This window comes from Sceloporus undulatus, chromosome 2, assembly GCF_019175285.1.
Source record: "Sceloporus undulatus isolate JIND9_A2432 ecotype Alabama chromosome 2, SceUnd_v1.1, whole genome shotgun sequence".
Taxonomy (NCBI): Eukaryota; Metazoa; Chordata; class Lepidosauria; order Squamata; family Phrynosomatidae; genus Sceloporus; species Sceloporus undulatus.
In genome coordinates, this window is record NC_056523.1 from 311127012 (window position 1) to 311148597 (window position 21586).

A 21586-nucleotide genomic window follows, 5' to 3' on the forward strand; every position below is an offset into this window, starting at 1 on the left:
GCCATGGCTTCTTTGTGTCTATCCTTCTTCTGAATCTAAATAGGTTATCCAAATTCTGTTTTCTGGATACAAGTTGAACAAGTAGGGAGACAGAATGCAGCCTTGTCTGACCCCTTTGCCAATTGGGAAACAATCTGTTTCACCGTATTCTATTCTAACAGTGGTCTCTTGTCCTGGATACAGGTTTCTCATCAGAACAATCAAATGTATTGGCACTCCCATTTCTTTAAGAGCACTCCATAGCTTTTTCTGATCTATGAAGTCAAAGGCTTTACTGTAGTCTAAAAAGCACATGTTGATTTTCTTCTGAAATTCCCTGTTGTACTCCATTATTCATCATATGTTTGCAATATTCAATATAATGAATACCTTTCATCAAAAACAAAGACAAAAAAATCCTGGTTTAAGATTCTGCCTGGGGGTATAGTAAACAGACCATCGATGGAGATTTCCAGATCTCCTGAGCGTGGGGGAATGATTGAGAAGTATTTACCATTGTGGGCCCTCATTCCAAATAAGTCAGAATTCCTTGATGTTCTGAGAAGTGCTGAAACTATGAGGCTGGCTCAGTGAGCCTCTGAACATGGGGGGCTTTCTCATTAATTGCACAGTTGTTGTCAAACAACTTATTCTGAAATAGTCCTATCAGTTTCAATATGATTCCCATATTGTATGGTGTTTGTTGTTTACTGTTTTTAACTGTATTTGTGTGCATTCGTTGCACTTTTGTTAGCCGCCCTGATCTTTCTGGAAGGGCGGGATAAAAATAAAGATTTTATTATTTATTATTATATTGGATCTTCGCTGGACAGTGTGTTTGTACTGGAAACATAGCATTGTAGAGTAATTAAAACAGAACCAAAGTTAGCCATACACTTACAAGTGTTTTCAGCAGATTAGGACAGAAAACATATTTTGAAAATCATCACTTAGTGTTGTTGCTCAACGCATTTTCTTTAATGGAAAATACTGATTTAAAAATAAACCGTAAGTTCTTTCAAATGGACAATAAACATTTGAATGCTATTTTCTGTGCTGCTTCTAATTAGACACTTGCTGAAGGCAAATATTGAAAATGCCATACATGCACAATAAACAAAGAAAATAGCAAAAAAAAAAATGTTATTTGCCTTTTGTTACCATAAGGAACACATTTGTTTTGTAAAGTGTGGAGCTGCTCAGGCCTATCTCTCCCATCCCCACTCCACCCTGCTCCACGAACTGGATATGCTTAGTGGTATCTATGGTTCTCTAAATGGAACACATTGCAAGATATGACAATGAAAGACTCTGAAATTAGTCTCAGCTGGTGTAGATCTGAGAAATCAAAAGGAAATTTTAACTAAGAGTGGGGATGCTATACAACCCACAAGGGAACACATTACATGACCAAGTACAAATAAAGACAAACAAGATGGAAACAATGCAGTAAAGAACTATATAAAAGAAATGAAAGGATGGCAGATTCATTCAAGGAAGAAACATTTGAAGATGAGACTACAATTTTAGCAAGTGAAGGGGAAGGTGCACTCAACTGGGAGAAATAAACCACCAGGAATACATGGAGTACCAATAGAACTGCTTCAGGCTAAAGAGACAGACTCTACTATAGTTCTAACTAAAATCTGTTAATAAATATGGGGGGGGGGGGGGGGGGGAGCAATAGCCCACAGATTGGAAATACTGGTCCCAAACACACTGCAAAAATAATCCAGGTAACTGACCTGGCTCCATGCTAGGGAGACCTGGAAATTGTAGTTTATTGTGGCACCAGAGCTCTCTGACAGAGAAAGCTAAATGTCCCATAAAACTACAATTCCCAGAATTCCCTAGCATTGAGCCAGGGCAGTTAAAGAGGTCTCAAACTGGATTATTTCTGCAGTATGTTTTGGACCACTCAATATACATTCCAGTCCTCAAGAAAGGAGACACCGGGGTTGCAGTAACCACAGGTTTGTTACTTTAATTTTCCATGCAAGTAAAGTGATGTTCAAAGACTTTTACTATATATGGAGCGGCCCGGGAAATGCCAATGTTCAAGCTGGGTTCGGGAAAGGACGGGACACTAGGGAGCATATTGTAAACATATGTTGGACTTTTAGAAGAATAGCAGCCTGTGCTTTATAGATTATAGCAAAGCCTTTGATTTTGTAGATCATGGAATACTATAGATTGCTCTTAAAGAAATGAGTGTGCCACAACATCAACTTCTCCTGGTGTGCACCTTGTATTCAGGACAGAATGTGGAGAAACAGAATGGTTTCCAATGGGCAAGGGGATCAGGCAGGCTGATTCTATCATGCAGTTTAATTTGTATGCTGATCATATCCTACGTAAACTGGACTCAGAGGGAGATGCGAAAATTGGAGGAAGGAACATGAGCAATTTAAGATATGCAGTTGACACCATACTGCTAGCAGGAAATAGCAGACTTGAAATGTACAGCTGTGTTAGTCTGTAAATCAGTACTTAGAGAGATCTTGTAGCACCTTTGAGACTAACTGAAAGAAAGAAATTGGCAGCATGAGCTTTCCTAGACTTCAGTCTACTTCCTCAAATGCATCCGAGGAAGTAGACTGAAGTCTAGGAAAGCTCATGCTGCCAATACTTTTCTTTCAGTTAGTCTCAAAGGTGCTACAAGATCTAAGTACAGACTTGAAATGATTAGTGAAGAAAGCCAAAGAAGAAAGTGCAAAGGCAGGTCTAAAGCTGAACATTTAGAAAACAAAAATAATACCCATTGATGATTTACCTAACTTCAAAGTAGATGGTGAAGACATTGAAATAGTTAAAAATTGTCCATACCTTGGCCCAGTCATTAGAATGGAGACTAAAGTCAAGAAATCAGAAGATTTGGACTGGAAAGGGTGGTTATGAAGGAACTAGACAAGATCCTGAAGCATACAGACAAATAATTCAATACTAAAGCTAGGTTGTGCATGCCATCGTTTTATGTTTTAGTTTTTTTATGAATGGTTGTGAAAGCGAAGAAAGCTGATACTCTGTAGGAAGGAAATCAACTCATTTGAAATGTGGCAGCAGAGAAGGGATCTACAAATACTGTGGGCTACTAAAAAGACTAATAAATGGGTCCTAGAGCAAACCCCGTCTGAATTTGTCCTAGAAGCCAAGATGACTAAACAGATGAAGAAGCCCATGGAGCTTTGAAAGCTTGCAACAAGTACATTGTGCATTTTGGTTGGCCAATAAAAGGTATCACTGATGGTTTTGGGTTTTTTTGTATTATAGAATCATAGAATCATAGAGTTGGAAGAGACCGCAAGGCCCATCCAGTCCAAACCCATTCTGCCATGCAGGAAATCACAATCAAAGCATCCCTGACAGATGGCCATCCAGCCTCTGTTTAAAGACCTCTAAGGAAGGGGACTCCACTACACTCCGAGGGAATGTGTTCCACTGTCAAACAGCCCTTAATGTCAAGAAGTTCCTCCTGATGTTGAGGTGGAATCTCTTTTCCTGGAGCTTGCATCCATTGCTCTGGGTCCTAGTCTCTGGAGCAGCAGAAAACAAGCTTGCTCCATCCTCAATATGACCTCCCTTCAAATATTTAAACAGAGCTATCATGTCACCTTCTCTTCTCCAGGCTAAACATCCCGAGCTCCCTAAGTCGTTCCTCATAGGGCATGGTTTCCAGACCCTTCACCATTTTAATCACCCTCCTTTGGATACGCTCCAGTTTCTCAATGTCCTTTGTGAATTGTGGTGCCCAGAACTGATGCAAAAACATGAAGACTTCTTGAGGAATCCATTGTTCTCTGCCTACAAAGAGGCCTGTGACCTCACTGGAATGGAGACATATTGGATTGCAAAATAAGGTTCCCTGTTGAGGTGCAAATGGACTTTAAATTTCCTGGACTTTGAAAAACTCCCAATTGTTGCCCTCGTGTCGTTTCCAGTTTATGGCAACTTCGAAGTGACAAGATTTGTTCAGAAGAGGTTTGCCCATGCCTTTGCCATGCAGCAGTTGACTCAACAAGTCTACTCTCCTCGGGATTAGTAACTGGGCCCTCCTTTCTCGCTCTGAGAGCCGATGTGTCTTCTCTACTCCAAGGAGGCTCTCCATCTACTCCTGTTTTAGGGGCAATGTCTCAGAAGGAGAGGGGTGATGCAGAGAGCAATCTGGGGAAAAGAGCCAGGCTGGGGGCATAAAAGCACTCTTTGCAAATCTGGAGTGGGGATCTCTCTTTCCAGCCCTTCTGCAGCTGCATCTCATAGACTGATAGAGTTGGAAGAGAGCCCAAGGGCCATCCAGTCCAACCCCAGTCTGCCATGCAGGAAACCTCCAACGAAGGAGACTACATCATTGGGCAAAGCATACATCCCAGTGGCTCTCACGTTGTGCACTCTGCTGGGGCTGCTTGGGACCAGGCATCCTCCTTTTTCCGGACATGTCCTACATGTCAACCTTCTCTGTCCAGGAGGAATCTTAGAAACATCCTTCATTTGGCGCATCAATAAGAAGTATGACTTTACATCACTATGAGTGCTTTTTAGCTATTTATTTTGGTCATGTTTTTCTGGAATGCCCTTCGTTTTTTGCGGTGCCTTGTGCCCCGTTGTGGTGAGGACAGCCTTGTGCAAGTCACACTCTCTCAGCCTCAGAAGATAATGACAAAGGGAAACCTCCCTCTGAACAGGATGCCCGGACGTCCTCCTTTCCGAGGACATGTCCCACAGATCAACCTTTTCAGTCCAGGAGGAATTTAAAAAACGTCCTTCATTCAGAGCATCAAGACGCCCTTTATTTTAGTCATGTCCTCCCTTTTTTGCGGTGCCTTGTGCTTCTTTGCGATGAGGACGTCTGGTCACCTCGCCTTAAACAAAGTCACACTCTCTCAGCCTCAGAGGATGGCATGACACACCTCCCTCCGAACATGGCGCCCGGACCTCCTCCTTTCCCAGGACCTGCCCCAGAGGTCTCCCTTCTCAGTCCAGGAGGAATCTCCCACACGTCCTTCGTTCGGAGCATGAATTTCACATGGACATGAATGCCTATAGCTTTTGATCTTGGCCATGTCCTCCGTGTTTTCGGGCAGCTGGTGCCCCTGCTGCAAGGGGGAGAGGGGCTAGCAGCCTTGCCCGGGCAGAGGAGGAGGAGGAGGGCCGGGGGGGGGCTCCATGCTGGGGACGGGGCCAGGGTCGGGATCAGCTGCGCTCCCCTGGGCTCCCCAGAAGGGGCGGCGAGGGTGGGAGGGGCCAAGGGCCCAGGGGCGGGGCCAGTGGGGAGGGCGTGGCCCTCCGGACCCCCTCCTCCCCCCCCCCCGCAGCCCCATGTGTGCAGCCACCAGGCGCCCCAGCCAGGGCCACCTTATTTAAAGAGAAGCTATGAGAGCCGGAGCAAGCAGCGAGGAGGAAGAGGGAGAAGGAGGAGGAAAAGAGGAGGAGGAGGAGGATGGAGAGGAAGGGCAGGAAGGCGAGGAGGCTGAGGGTGCTGGACGCCAGTCCCACCGGCCAGGAGCAGCTCCAGGGAGAGTGGTAGCCCGAGGGGCCCTCTGGGCACCAGCCGCCAAGGAAGGGCATTCCCTCTGAAGCCAGGAGCAGAGGAGGGCAGCCACACACACTTCCCCTCCCTCTTCCTCGCATCCAGAGCCCCCTTCGCTCTCCTCTCCTTACTTGGAGGACCCATACCGACTTCTCCTCTCCTGGCGGGGGATCCACACCCACTCCCCCCCTCCTCCTCGTAGGACCCATTGCTCCAACTACTCTGAGCCAGACAAACTTTCCCCCTCCATTCCGACTTATCATCTCCTCTTCCTCCTCCTCCTTCTCCCCGGATCCATACCGTCCCTGCTGCCCCTCCTGCTGGGATCCGTATCAACCCCCCCCCCCACTCCGTTCTCCTTTCTCCCTCTCCAGAGGAGCCATACCACCTTCTCCCTCCTCTTCGGATCCATACCAGCTTCTCCTCTCCTGGACGGACTTTCCCCCCTCCTCCTCCTCCTGCTGGGTCCGTATCCACTTTCTCCCCTTCCTCCTCGGACCCATACCAACTCCTACCCTCCTCCTCCTCCTCCTCCTCCTGGCCGGATCCCTGCCGCCTTGGCATCCCCCGCGCCAGGGCCACCGCCATGCCCCCCTTCCCTGCGCCCTGGCCGCCGGGCTTCTCCCGCCGCCTCCTGCTGCTGCTGCTGCTGGAGGCTGGGCTGCTCCTGTCCGGCCCCGCCAAGGCCAGCCGTCCGGGGGGGCGCGGCCGGTGCGGAGGCCGCCGTGGAAGAGGAGGCGGCGGAGGAGGAGGAGGAGAAGGTGCTTCGGGTGCTGGTGCTGCTCCCGCAGGACGACGGCTACCTCTTCTCGCTGGGGCGGGTGCGGCCGGCCATCGAGTACGCGGTGCGGAGCCTGGAGGCCAACGGGAGCCTGCTGCCGCCGGGCTACCGCTTCCGGCTCTTCTACGAGGACTCGGGCTGCGGGAACCGGGCGCTCTTCAGCCTGGTCGACCTGGTGGCGCTGCGCCGGGAGTGGCCGGACCTGCTGCTGGGCCCGGTCTGCGACTACGCCGCCGCCCCGGTGGCCCGGCTGGCCTCGCACTGGGGGCTGCCCATGATCTCGGCCGGGGCGCTGGCGGCCGGCTTCGGCGCCCAGGCCTCCTCCTCCTCCGGCGGCGGGGAGTACAGCCACCTGACGCGGGTCTCGCCGGGCTACGGCAAGCTGGGCGAGGCGCTGCTGGCCCTCTTCCGCCACCTCCGCTGGGGCCGGGCCCTGCTGGCCTACCACGAGGACAAGGAGCAGAGGAGCTGCTTCTTCGCCGCCGAGGGCGTCCACCTGGCCTTCCGCGACGCCGGCCTCCACACCGACGACTTCGCCTTCCAGGAGGAGGAGGAGGAGGAGGAGAGCGGCCCCAAGTACGCCGAGGACGTCGCCCGCGCCCTCCAGGCCAGCGGAGAGAGAGGTGCCTCAGGCTCCCCCCCCCCCGGCTCTTGTTAGGAGGCTTCTCGGGAGGCAGGGGGGCTTTAGTTGGGGGGGCAGCGGAGGAGAAGGCCTCTGGCGGAGGGTCTTGGGATGGGAGCCCCAGGCCCCTTTCTGGTGGGTTCAGCCTGGAAAATAGAGGCGGCGCAGAGGTGATATGAAAGCCCTGTTTCAGTCTTTGAAGGGAGGTCAAGCTTGTTTTCTGCTGCTCCAGAGAATAGGACCCGGAGCAATGGATGCAAGCTGCAGGAAAAGAGATTCCAGCTCAGCATTAGGAGGCACTTCCTGACAGCGAGGGCTGTCCGACAGGGGAACACACTCCTTCCTTAGAGGTCTTGAAGCAGAGGCTGGATGGCCATCTGGGGGGATGCTTTGACTGAGAGTTCCTGCATGGCAGAAGAAAGGGGTTGGACTGGGTGGCCCTCGCGGTCTCCTCCAACTCCAGGGGAGTCTCTTCCTCAGCTTTGGGTCTCCCTCTCCCGCCCAGGGCCCCTCCTCCCCCGGCGCCTCTCCCGCCCCGAGGGCGACCCAATGGCCCTTCCCCGGCTGAGGGCCTCCTCCCTCGGGCGGCGAGGCGAGCTCCCCTCCGGCGCTTTCCCGCGTCTTGGCGGTGTCTCTGGGAGGAGGAGGAGCCGGGCAGGGCCTCCTGGGGTCGGGACTAGCCGCCGGAGCCTTGGTTAGGTGTTCTCCGGCTGTTGTGCGGCTTCCCTCTTCAGGGAAGGAAGGAGGGAAGCAGCCGGGGTTTGGGGGAGCGGGGCTGGGCTGGAGGAGCATCTGTGGTGCTGATGATGCTGGAGGCTCTGGGTTCACGACGACGCCTCTCCCGTCTCCTTTTGGGACATTTTATCCCTCAAGGGTTCATCTTCGCTGTAGAAAATAATGCAGCTGGATCCCGCTTTAACTGCCATGGCGGTGGAAGCCTGGAATTTGTAGTTTAGTGAGAGCTGTAGTCTTCCAGCCTTCCAGAGTGAATCCTGCAGAGGAGCTGCAGCCTGGCATCGCCCAAGGCTAGCAAAGCGCAAGCCCAGCAGCACCCACAGCCTCCTTGGCCAGAGCTTAGCACCCAATTTAGGTCCAAAACGCACTGCAGCAATAATCCAGTTTGAGACCGCTTTAACTGCTCTGGCGCAAAGCTAGGGAATCCTGGGACCTGTCGTTAATGGTGTCGCCAGAGCTGGCTCTGACAGAGAGGGCTAAGTGTCTCACGAAACCACAGTTCCCAGAATTCCCTAGCATTGAGCCAGGGCAGTTAAGGCGGTCTCAAACTGGATTATTGCTGCAGTGTGTTTTGGACCTTTGTGTCTCTCCTATTGCTGCTTGGTGAAGGACACTTTGTCACCGACCTTTAGATGCTGGTGATCAACCATTCCTTGTTTCCACCTTAGTACTATCTTCTAGAGTTATTCAAGGGGGCCGCCATCCGGCCCACAGCCCTTTCCTCTGAGCCAGAGGAGATCTTTCTCCATAGCTCCCATTATCTCATAGGCTTCTTCCTCGTGTTGCTCCTTGCTTACCCTCCCTGAGGACAGTAGTCTGGACACATTTTCTGAGCTGTCCTCGCGATGGCTCTAAAGGGAGAAGCTGGTCCCTTTAGTCCTCTGTCTAGTCAACAGGTGCAGCTGGAACCCAAATCTCTTGTGCAGCACTTCCAACAGGTCAAGGGATCACAGTTAGACTCTGCTTTTAAGTCTACTGCTATAGCTATTTTCCTTTATTGTTCCCATCCCTTGTTCAGGTGAAAAGTGACAGTGGATTTAGAGCTAATGACAGGAGTCTGTGATGTTCAGTTGCTGAAAAACCATATTTTTTAGAAAGCAAAGGGTGCAAGGAGACTGGAAGAGAAACAAGTATTCACCAGGCTAGTCCATATTTAATGCTTAGAATCAGAATTGGAGGAGACCACAAGGTTTGAATCCCTGCTCCACTGTATGACTTTGGGCAAGTCACACTCTCTCAGCCCCAGAGGAAGGCAAAGGCACAGCCCCAACAACTCTTGCTGAGAAAACCCAGTGATAGCTTTGCCTTAGCATTGCCATAAGTCCAAAATGTCTTGAAGGGACGCCACCACAACAACAATCCTCTAAACACTTATACACAAAGTAAAATAAGTTCTTTTTAAATAGCCACTTTAAAGGTTCTGAATGAAAAATGTATCATCATCACTAGCCAATAATTGTTCGCAGTGATACTCTTGAAATCCTAATATACATGGTATTCCTAAATGGTATAGAAATGCCTGGTGGGGAGGAGATAATTTCTCTGAGAATTACAGTAATCTCCCTCAGAGAGTGGTGGAGTCTCCTTCCTTGGAGGTCTTTAAGCAGAGGCTGGATGGCCATCTGTCAGGGATGCTTTGATTGAGAGTTCCTGCATGGCAGAATAAAGGGGTTGGACTGGAGGGCCCTTCTTGCAGTCTCTTCCAACTCTATGATTGTATGAAAAATGTGTTTCCTTCCCTATCGTAACTGTGAACTTATTAAGCGACAAAATGAGTGAAGAGCTCTGGAGATGGCCACTGTGCTATCTGGGCAAGTGCCAATATCAACTAGATGGGAATTAGTCAAAGAAATGAAGGGTTAATCTCAACAGGGCATCCTCTGGGTGGAGCAACATCAAATCCAGCCTCTTTCACTCTTACGGTTCCTCTGTCTGTCCTATCTTATGAAAATGTATATCTTATGCATCCCTAGCAAAATTCTAATCTAGTGAGATTTAATTTTGCCTTTCTCCAAGGTATTCATCTTTGTTTTGATTCTGGGTGAAACCATTTCCATTTTAAAAATAAACTTTCTGAAAGATTTTACTCAATTTCTTCTTCAGCTCCAGATGCCAATGTTACTTGATAACTGGGATGTGTCGCACCCACCGTCTTTCCAGATCTGGTCATCTTCAGGGCAGAACACTTTCCCCATGGCAGTGTAGAAAAATATAAACAGAGATTAGGTTCTTTTTTTTAAGTTGATGGGTGCTGTACACTTTTGTTCAAATTATTACATAATTGAAAGTGTTATGGAATAAGAAGGATCACCCAGTTTTTTGTTGCTGTGAATGGATGGTCCAGTAGAAATCAAGGGTTTGGTTATATTACAGTTTGAAAGAACTGTAGACTGTATGGATTTTGTTGTTTGGATGTGTGCAAAGAAAGATAGAGCTGGTGTAGCCTTAAGCATGGGTCAGGAACTACAACTGACATCATCTTATTTGTAGGCTAGGTCATATGCTGGCTTTGACTGATGGGAATTGGGAGTCAAAGGAGTTTATCAGACAAGGGAAATTGGAAGTATAATCCAATGGCAATCCAAACACAATCATGGTACAGTATTAACGTTACTGCGTGATAGACTACCACATGCAATTTTGGGCAATGGCAAGCTATTTTCAAGCAATGAGAAGTCAGTTCGAACGCAATTCGAATTCACGTGAATGCGTTTTGGCCCCACTTTCTTTTCATTTGAAATTAAGAGAAATTCCTCCCGTGTGATAAACTCCAAAGAATATGTAAAGGGCCACAGGTCTCTCACCTCTGGCTTAGGCTCTCATTTTAAGGAGTTCAAACTTTAGCTCAGCCATGATCTCAGTAGCTGGTCTTAAGTAAACCAAGAGTTGAATAGATGCAAAAAACCATCCAGGGGTAGTTGTGTTGGCCATATAGCAAATCAAAGAACATCCAAACAATGATACTGTTATTGGGCCAACTAAAATGCACAATGCACAAGTTGCAAGCTTTCGAAGCTCCACTGGTGTTAAAAACCATACAGGAGAAAAAAATTGAAGATGCTAGTCATAGGCCTGCATTTTGCTGTCTTTATTCTCAGATGGCATGAAGGGGTATGTCTTGCTGGCTGGAACCTCCTTCTGGCCATGTGGTTACTGGGATTCTCCAAGTCCAGGACATTTAACAAATTCCTTGTGGAGACATATTGGATTCCAAAGGAAGTATCTTTTTGTGTTGTAAATGGATGTTAAATTTCCTGGACTTTGAGAATCCCAGTAACTAGAAGGATGATGATGATGATGATGATGAAGAAGCCAGTGGAGCTTCGAAAGCTTGCAACATGTATATTGTGCATGTTGGCCAATAAAAGTAGCATTGTTTGGATGTTATTGGATTTGAATAGACGCCGTCTTCAGTCTTTAATATGGGGATAATAATACTTGGTGGATTACTGTGTAAGCAAGTATGCATGTGCTGCATTCTAAAGCACTAAGCAGATGCTAAGCATGAATCCTTTTTTACAGTTTGATTTTCTGCTGGAGCATTTCCTCCTGCTGCTCCTTTAGAAGTAATGAAGTGAGAAGGAATTGCTTGGAGTGATTAGTTTAGAAGTGGAAATTGAATAAATGGAAATTACTTGCATGGAAACAGAAATTGAATTAAATTACCCATACAGCGTTAGCAGGATGCAATGACTTGAGTACTGGATTAAGATTCTGTGGGACCAGGGGTCAAACCCTTATTTGATCACGGGGAGCCATTGAGTAAAGTCACACTTGCTCAGCCTCAGCGTTAGACAATGGCAAATGCCCTCAGAATAAATATTCCAAGAAAATCCTGTGACAGGGTTGTTTTAGAATATCCATGAGTCTGAAGTGATTTTTAAGGCATATAACAATAACAACAAATTCAATTGTCAAAAGTGTTGTAGTTCAAGTTCAGCATGGTGCCTAAACTGGCTTTGATTCCATGTAGCCTATTTGCAAATGGGGAAATTCAAATCCAAAATCCAACAGATATTCCTAAACTACACAGACAACCACCAAATACGTGAAAAATATAGCAATAGCAAGTACATTTCTATACTACTTATCAATGCACTTAAGCACTCCCTAAGTGTTTTACAATGTGTAAGCTACTTGCCCCAACAATCTGGTTACTCATTTTAGCAACCTCAGGAGGATGCAAGCCTGAGTGAAGCTTGAGCCCTTGGCTTGTGGTTTGTGAGTGAGTTGCTGCAGTACAGGCATTTAACCACTGTGCCACCAGGGCTCATATATCCTATTTCCAGGTATCCTGAGAACCATATTTGTGTGTTGTGTGTCTTCAGGTCATTCAAGTGAACCTATCACAGGTTTTTTGTGGTAAGATTTGTTCAGAGGAGGTTTGCCATTGCCTTCCTCTGAGGCTGGGAGCATGTGACTTGCCCAAGGTTACCCAGTGGGTTTCATGGATGAGTGAGTCTCAGGTCTCCAGAGTCGTAGTCCAGTACTCAAACCCTTATGCCACACTGTCTCTTTATACTACCCTCAAATACTTCCTGTGTCCTGTGTTTTGAGAGGGACTGCAAAGGAATATGGAGCTATCTGGGCATGTTGTAAGGTGTGTGGCCCACAGAGGATCTGGGAAGAGGAATTGCCCCTGCCTCCCAAACGTGTTCCAGTAGATGCTAAAGTAGGCCATATCAGATGAGAAAACAAATAGTGAAGTGTGTGGGTTTCATCATGTAGGATTGTCTGTCGCTTTTTACATGAGATGTCCCTTATTTGTGGATTGGAAAGCTTTTCCTCTATTTTGAGATGTGGGTCCTTCAAAAAGACAGAAATGTGTACATCACATAATTTATGAATGTAGGACTATATATTAATTTTACAGAAATATGCATGGCTAGGTTAACTGATGTCAGTATTTGCATTTGTTAATTAGATGGTATAGTATTTAAATGGTATTTAGCATGGCTTATATCAGTTGCCTTATCTCGAGACTAAGCAAGATATTGCAAAAATGAATCCTGCTAGGAAAGTGCCCACATACTAAACCATGAATGAGTTAACTCCAGAACTCCATTCCTCTTCTACCATCTCCATAGTTATGTTCCTGTCCCTGCCAGAGCCTCATTTCCATTTTCTGTTTCTTTGTTTATATTTGCCAGTGAAGACCTGGCCAGGATTTCCCCTTCTTGTGCTTCCCACAAAATCTGACACATCCAAAATGGTATTATTTGTCCATAGAGATGTTGGACGAAACAACATTTCTTTTCTGAGGCTCTCTTTATTGTTTTCCCATTCTTTTTCAACTGCTTCTTGTTTGTGACTTCGAGGCTGACCATTCTCAGTATCTGTAGAGTCTATTTTTTGTGGTGTTTCCTGTTTTTATTCAGGGTAGGAAGTTGTTCTCCAGCAGGTCATACTCTTACAGCTTTTCGACTCCTTTGGTTCAGCAAGGGGTAGCAGGAAGCAAGGATATTAGATTTACAATGAATGGGGCGGGGGTTGCGATGTACTGTACTCCACTCAAGTTTCAGACTGAGACTGGTGGAATGTTCATTGCAGCTTTCTTTCTTGAATGAGATGACACAAGTATCATCACTTTCCTAGAATACATTTTAACATAGAGTGGTTTATTCCTGCATGTGCATTCACACTGATCTTTCCTTCATCTCCTCTGAAGACTCACAAGCAGTGAAGAGCAAAAACTTGTCCATAGATAGTAAAAGGAATGCTATAGATAGGAGGGGGGGGGGGGGGGGGACGTAATTACTTAGAAATCAGCCTGCTTTTCAAGATTTTCAATTCTTAGAATGTGAAAAACCCCATGAGACTACCCAATAGGAAACATTGGATGGACAGCAACAAATATGATGCTTAACCTTTCATTCTTTTATAGTGACTCTGAATATATTAAGCTGCTGAGGGATGTTTTCTTTTGGCCCGGTTTGAATAGTGAGTCTCTTCCCCCTCAACCTTGAAGAGGTCCCATTGAGTAGTGCTTAAATAACAAAGGCATTTTGTATAAGCAGCTTTGGGGGCAGGGGTAGAGAGGGAAAGCAGATATGTTACCAACTCTGGTGTTAATTCAAGAGTATGGTCTTCCATTTAGCAAAGTGGACACATTTTTTAGAAAGCTGATTTACAAATTCTGTGCTCCTGTAATGCTGCCCAGTTGTTATATACAGGACTGCAACAAAATATCTGCATCAAAATCAGTAAAATCAAATGTATGACAAAACTGGAGCTCTATGATTGTCTCACATCCATTGAGTTACAGCTGAGTTAACCCCAGTCACTAATAAATGGCTGAAATACAAATTTGTTTTCTCAGCTAAAGGGGAAAATGAGTAAGGAGAGCTGAACTTCCTTTGTGCCTGCTGCTTACCTCCCCATAGCTTCTCCCAACAAGTGCTTTTCTCGCAGACGGTATTATTTTTGATGTTAGAACTCAAGAGGAGAAACAGTCTTTCAGAAAGAAAGACTGAAGAGAGATAAAGTAGAAGGTATGAGATATTAACATCCTCCACTTGCATGTCCTTCTATTTTGCTACTTCCGCTTCATAGGTGGTTGGGGCGGAAACTGAGTTTAAACAAATGCATCTGCTACCACATGTAATCTGAGCCTCAGGGTGAACCTACATGTCATGTAGAAGCATTGTGGGCTATTAGGATATCTTCCATTTTTCTTTAATTAAGTACAGGCACAGAGAAGCTTTATTGTTACAACAGCCTGTGGGGAGGGGAGGTTTATCTTTTCACTCCCCAGATGCAGTGGGTGCAGACAGAAACTCTTTCATAAGCTTCATAGATGTGCTAGGTGGTGGTATTTTCTTCTCTGTTAGGACTAATGGAGGAAGGAATACACCTCTCTGCTCAGTATGATCCTGATCACTGTCGCAGAGATGCTACTCTTGTAACTGATTAAAAACAAAGTCTAAATGTAAGCATACACTGTTGTTTCATTGTAATTTATAGTTTAATTTTTAATTAATTACTCATTGACTGGCTTTCTCACATGCAGTAAAAACAGGTAAGCCTTATCTTTTCTTAGACCACATTGTGCAAACATAGGATCAAGTGAGCTTCTCAAATTGTACTTCACTAGGAACATGGCAAAGTAGGAAAGCCAGTGTGGTGTGATGGTTTGAGTGTTGGATTATGACACTGGAGAATAGGGTTTGAATCTCCCCTCAACCATGGAAACTCACCAGGTGAGTCAAACTCTCTCAGCATCAGAGGAAGGCAAAGCAGACCCAGGACATTATCAGACAAGGGAAATTTGAAGTATGATCCAATGGCAATCCAAACGCAATCATGGGGTTTGATGTTATTGCATGATAGACTACTATACGCAATTTCGGGCAATGGGAAGTCAGTCTGAACGCAATCATGGGGTTTCACGTTATTGCATGAGAGATGATCACATGCAATTTCGGCCAATGGCAAGCTATTTTCGGGCAATGGGAAGTCAGTTCAAACGCAATTCGAATTCATGTAAATTCACTGAACTAGCGAATTCACGTGAATGCGTTCTGGCCCCACTTTCTTTTCATTCAAAATTAAGAGAAATTTCTCCCGTGTGATAAACTCCCCACTCTGAACAACTCTTGTCAAGAAAGACCCGTGATAGTTTCACCTGAAAGCACACAACAATGACAAAGTAACTAAATCCTATATTAAGGCTCAGTACTGTATATATAAACTGGAAGGTTTGGGGCCAAGTGGCATCCATTAAAAGGTGTTGCATAACCTTTATTTATTATTTATTTCATCTACAACTCAGTTTACCTCCACTGAGCTAATGGTATTCATGTCCTTCCTCCTGATTCCATTATTAACTACCCAGTGAGGTTGGTCAGAGAGAAAGAATAACTGACCCAAGGTCACTAAGGGGCTGTTCAGACCACCCCATTTAGAGCCAGATTGGGGCTGCGGCAACCGCACACCATGGCCCTAGCTGGCCTTTCTGCAGTGCAAAAAGGAGCTGCAAAAATTGGCTCCTTTTGTGCCCTGGAAAGGGCACCGTAGCTGCTGCACTGTGGCTTTACGGTGCTCCTTTGGTGCTGCATCATGTAAATGCAGCACCAAAGGAATGCTGTGATGCTGAGCATCATGTGATGCAGCTTGCGGTGGCACACCGCCATGATGGCAGAATCGGGGCGTGCATCATGTGGACTCTGCCCCCAGGCCAGACTTAATGGCCAGTCTGCACAGGCTGTAAGTTAATTTTATAGCTCAGTTGACACTTGAACCTGGATCTCTCAAACCATGGTCCTATACTCAAATAGTTCACCACACTGATTCTTTAGGTGACCGCCCAGATGAAAAGAGGGACAGAAAAAGATCCCTGATAGTATTGGCAGGACTTACCAACAACACACATTGAAGTTTAGAGATTGGGAACATGTCTCTCATTTCTCATACATCCGTTCACACTTTTAAATTGAAAGCAAGTTTAATTATAAGCGAGCAGAAGGAACAAGCAATTCAAATATTCTATTATGGACAAAATATTTAGCCATTTCTTTAGAATCATAGAATCATAGTGTTGGAAGAGACCACAAGGGTCATCCAGTCCAACCCCCTGCCATGCAAGAACTCACAATCAAAGCATTTCCAACAGATGGCCATCCAGCCTCTGTTTAAAGACCTCCAAAGAAGGAGACTCCACCACTCTCTAAGGGAGTGTATCCCAAAAAATTTCAATTTCAAATCTTTCTTTCTTTGTAACCCATTTTCATATAACTGTAGTCCTTGTTATTAGTTCATATTATTACTGCTTTATCCTATTATTCCTGTTTGAGTCACATGAAGTTTAATTGTAAAATGGTAGGAGAGAGAGAAAGAATGCAGGTCTGATTCATTTTTTCACAAGCTTCTGCGGATTTAATATGATTACTATAAATTTTTGATGTATCGTGGTGGCAGTTTCTGTAATTCTCCCAGACCTCTTTTTGTGATAAGAGTTGGCAGCACATTTGAGTTAACAGAATGCTTCACAAGAGGAATGGGAAAGGTGGAATATTCTTAGGTATGTAGCAAGAACTCTTCTCTTGGCAGCCTCATCTCCTACCAGTATTTATCATATGACTAAATCTATTTTAAAATGCTTTCTCGGGAGGTGGGGATTTTTTATTAAATTATTTCATGACCCATCAGAACTACACTGTTTTCTAGACTGTGTAAGCTTGGGGAGGTGAGCAGGAGATGGTTATACTAGGTGAAATCTCTTAATTAGGTTCTGTACATTCTTAGCTAGTTTAAATATTGCTAGGGAACTAACTATTCAACTGCTTCTTTATACAGGATGAGATCATGTTCTAAATAAAGAAGATTTATAAGAAAAGGGACATGTCTCCCCAGAAAATAAGGTCACCTACAATAGGGTCTTGCCTCCATCTGCCCAAGAAGACAGAGGAGCTTTCTACACTGCCCTTTGGGACGTCCTCCGGACGTCCCATTTTAAAAAAGGGGCGTCTCTTTTAGACACCCCTGGGCCTAGTACGGACTCCGTCCGTACAAGATGGCAGCGCCCCTTCTACATGGGCGCTGCCATCTTTACGTACTGGACGCACAGCGTCCAGACGTGTCGCACCGCTTGTGACGTAGCGAGCGCGCCCCTGGCGCCTCGCTACGTCGCAAACGCGACGCTAAAAGAAGCTCCATTTTGGAGCTTCTTTTTTCGGTCCGCGCGGGAGTCGGGCCGTCTGAAGGCTCCGGCTCCCCCGCGGACCTACTGGCGGCGGCGGCAGACCGCCGCAAAGTGGCAGTCTGTACCCCGCCAGAGACTCTTACTTTTAGGCTTGGAAAAGAGAAAGACTCAGCAACTGAGCTCAGTAGGCTGTCTGACAAACAAACAGCCATGATAGTGTGCATTGCAGATAGAGGAGGCTAGGATAATAAAGTCAAACTTGTATTTATTTATTATATTATGTATTCTTCTAGGGTGTCCACAATCATATCCTTACAATAACAGCCCTGGCGGATAGATTGGGCCGAGAGTATGTGACTGTCCCAAGGTCACCCAGTGAGCTGCATGGCTGAGTAAAGACATGAATCTGCTGCTCCGCTGACATTCTAATCATTAGGTCACCCTGACTTTAGATATACACAGTCTAGTTTTATTATTGCACTGGTCATAACTTTCCCTCCTAATCTCCCAATTTGAAGAGAACTGAAACTACACATTCTTAAAACCAACAAAATATGTGAAGATAGAGGTGAAGGGGAGGGCAGATTTTTGCAAAGAGTTGTATGTATAAATTGGGTGTTAGGCAGATGTCATGAGTATCAGCGCAGTGCAGTGAGGTTCTTATTCTTCAGGGACAAAGTTACCAACATCAAGAAGCTGAAAGACAATGGGAACTTACAGGGGTTTGGTAGGGAGATTCATTTGCTTGCAAACAACTTTAGTGATTTTCCCAAGGCAAGAATCTTGTCACAGGAGGACATCATAATGAAGAAATGGGAAAGAAGAGATGAACTGGTGGTAGGCCATCTGTAAGGGACAGAAATGTTAGAAATCTAGTTAAAAGGGATAGAGGTGTTTTGTTGTCCTGTTTAACCAAACTGGATATCCCATGATGCTTGTAAAGAGTTTTGGACAGACTCGGTGTGGTATATATAACCAGTGACACTGAGGACTGTAGTCAGCTGCTCCTAGAACCCTACTTTAGCACTAATTGAAAAAGAACACTAACACAGATGTTTAAAGCCCTCAAGGTTGTAGAACAATTTGAAAACTGATTTTTAATTTGGGATGCCCCATTTCTGAGGAACAATATTATAGAACAAAATGATAAATGCTCTGTGTTTTTGAAATATGGATAGGCAAATTCTTTCCTGACTTGGTGTCAATCTTTGGATGTTTTGAACTATAGTTCTCATGTTTGACCATTACCCATGCTGGGTAGGACTAAGGAGAGCTAAAGTTGTCTGCTGCCAGGACTGAAAGCATGCAAATAAACAGAAGCTTAATCCAAATAAACTAGAAGGGTAGAACTTTGGGTAGAATTGTTGATGAGCTAATTTTGGATAGCACATACTACTTAAGAGAGAACTATCAGTAATGTCTTATCACCATGTCTTGATTACATTCCTTTTGGATTACTGTAATACACTCTCCGTGCGGCTGCTCAGAAACTTCAGCTGGTCCAAATTGCTGTAGCCAGGCTGTTTGACGGGCTGTATACAGGGATCGTGTGATCCCCCTATTGAAACAGCTCCTTTAGCCACTGGTCAATTTCCAGAGAGAATTCAGAGTGCTGGGTTTTGAAGGCCTACACGACTTGGGTCCAGACTATTTGAAAGACTGTGGGGTTGAACAGACTGGCCATTAAGGCCAGCCTTGAGGTATGGCATCCATACAATGCAAGGGGTGGTGCTCATCTCCACTACTAAGCCAAAGAGCCAGCATTGTCGAAGACAACTCTGTGATCATGTGGCCATCATGACTGCACAAAACGCAGTTATCTGGCCACCAAAGTGCTACCTATTTATCTACTTACACTTTTACATGCTTTCGAACTGCTAGGTTGGCAGAAGCTGGGACTAGTGACGGCAGAAGCTGGGACACCATCACATGGTGCTTTGGACGTGAACTGCCAACCTTGTGATCATCAGAGTCAGCATCTTAACTGCTGAGTCACCATGTACCTGTACTGAGAAAAAGACAGGGTATAAATTAAATGTAAAAGCAAACTAACAAATATTTTAATTGAGTGTTCAGGTGACAGCTGGATCCAGAAGTGCTTTTCCCTAGCTCAAGCTTTTCTGTAGTAGACAGAATTTTCTTTGATTCCAACCAGATTGGATTCCTACAGTATGTAATGTGCTTTGAGAAGTATTTTAAAATATGGGGTTTATGGAGAATTCACTATTAATGTGAACTGCCCAGTCTTGTGATTGCATAAAACCACTCTTGTACTTTTTCTACTGCCTCCCACATACATTTATGAGTTAGGTTCAAAGTGTTGGTGTTAACTTTTAAAGGGTTTGGAACCAAAATACTTTGAAGGCACAACTCTTTTCATATACATCAGCATGGATTCATGTCAAAACCCCAATGGAGGTGATGTATGTGGACATGCATGTGGGGCAGGATCTTCTTGGTCATATGATCATGTTTCCAGAATGCCCTGATCTGAGTTTTGCACAGGCCAAAAGGTCTGATTCCCCCTAGTTCTGGTGTCATCCCAAACCCCAGTTCTGGTGCAATGTCTGGCACATTCCACACCAGAACTGGGCTATAGCACTCTTAACACACACTTTTTTAAAATTACCTTTCTGTTTCCATGCTGCAGTGGTTGTCTGCCTGATGCATCCACCTCGAGTTGCTCGATCTGAGATCAGAATGAGGCACCCAGCCACGTGTTCATGGCTGGATGCCTCATTGTGACCTCAGAGGTGAGTGATACGCAGCATCAAGGGACACACTGGGTGGCTCAGTGGGACACCTGTGCAGACAACTGTGGTGGTGCAGGAACAGAGGGCTAAGAAATGGGGACAGGTTGGGGCAGCTCTGGGGCCAGGATACTCAGGGCTGCCCTCGGATAATCCTGGCCCAGGCAGACAGGGCCCCAGATTCCCTGCATCCACCTCATCCCTTTCCTTTAAGGTGAAAATGCTTTTTAGAGGCCTTTGTTTGAATAATTGCTCCACATTTGGGTTGTCTTCAGAGTTTAATTTGGTTAGAAGGTTTCATTGCTTGTGGATTTCTTTGAAGTCTGTTTTTTTGTTGCAAAAATGAGGCTTCTAAGACAGTTGGGCATTTACCGTAAGCTCTGTCTTTTAAAATCAATGAAACCACCAGCTGCTGCCAATCAGAACTGATGATGCAATGGACCATTTGCCCGACTTGGTGTCAGTCAGTTTTTTATATTCCCTCGCTCCTATATTCTTGAATTGTTGGGTGATGCAAGCTTTCACTTTATGTTTCATATGTAGCTGTGACCTCCAGGTTTGATTTATATTGGATTTTGAAAACAAAATTTTTAGTGGCCAGTAAATTCTCCATCGCATCAGTTTACCATTCTTTCTTCCTGCCTCACTTCTCCACTCCCTATCTGTTGATGATTGCCTTTTTGTCTGCTGAACTCAGTTAAGTCTGTTCCTCCAGACTAGCAGCATTAATTGAAGATTCTGCAATATTCATACTTTTTACAAACAAGTAAAGTTAATCTGCTTCTCTGTAGGTCAGTAGTCTTGTTCATCAAAGAAGACTACTGTAGTTTCATTGACATACAAATTATGGAGCTAAAATTATGAGATTGTTTGACAGTTCTCTTCCACGTGTTTTAGGGTTTTGTCACAAATAGCTTTCAGTTAAGATATGTGTTTTTAGTGTACAGCATTTGCTTGAAGCAAATAGGTTTTCTTATATAACTTTCATGCTTTTTTATAACACCATAGGTTTTAGAGAATGCTCCACTGGGACTTTGACCCAATAAAAAATTAGGAATTAAATTCTATGATTTAAGTCCAGTCATTCTGCAGAAATATTGTTATCACTGATCTTTACTGTTAATATAAAGGAATGGGAAAGTCATAGCATTGTGATCAATGGATGCCCAGTTAAATTTAAAACAAAATGGACTCCTGTGGCTACTGTTACTCCTCAGTATGGTTATTTAATTATGGCCAAGGATAAATGAGCTGAGAACAGAATGCTGCTGAGAGTTTTATTTCTTTTAAATGATGAATGCTATCCTAAGGTTGAAATTCTGTGCCTGGCTCAGTTTTATTTCTTGTTAAATGAGGAATGGCATCCTAAGGTTCCCCTGATCCAGGCCTCAGAGGTAGAGAAGAACTGCAGGCCCTCATCCCCTTCCCCTTCTCCTTTTGTGTCGTGTCTTTTTAGATTGTAAGCCTTACGGCAGGGAACCGTCCAATTAAAAAGATTGTATGTACTGTACAGGGCTGTGTAAATTTACAGCGCTTTATAAATAAAGGATAATAA

General features: G+C 45.3%; 1 protein-coding gene across 1 annotated transcript in view; it reads left to right on the forward strand.

Moving 5' to 3' along the window:
- Positions 1-441: 441 nt before the first annotated feature.
- NPR3 (natriuretic peptide receptor 3) overlaps positions 442-21586 on the forward strand; it is an 84697-nt gene continuing 63552 nt past the window's right edge. The window contains exons 1-2 of the mRNA XM_042447845.1: positions 442-569; positions 5553-6907. Of these exons, the coding sequence (XP_042303779.1) occupies positions 442-569; positions 5553-6907 (1483 nt within the window). The remainder of the gene's footprint in view (positions 570-5552; positions 6908-21586) is intronic.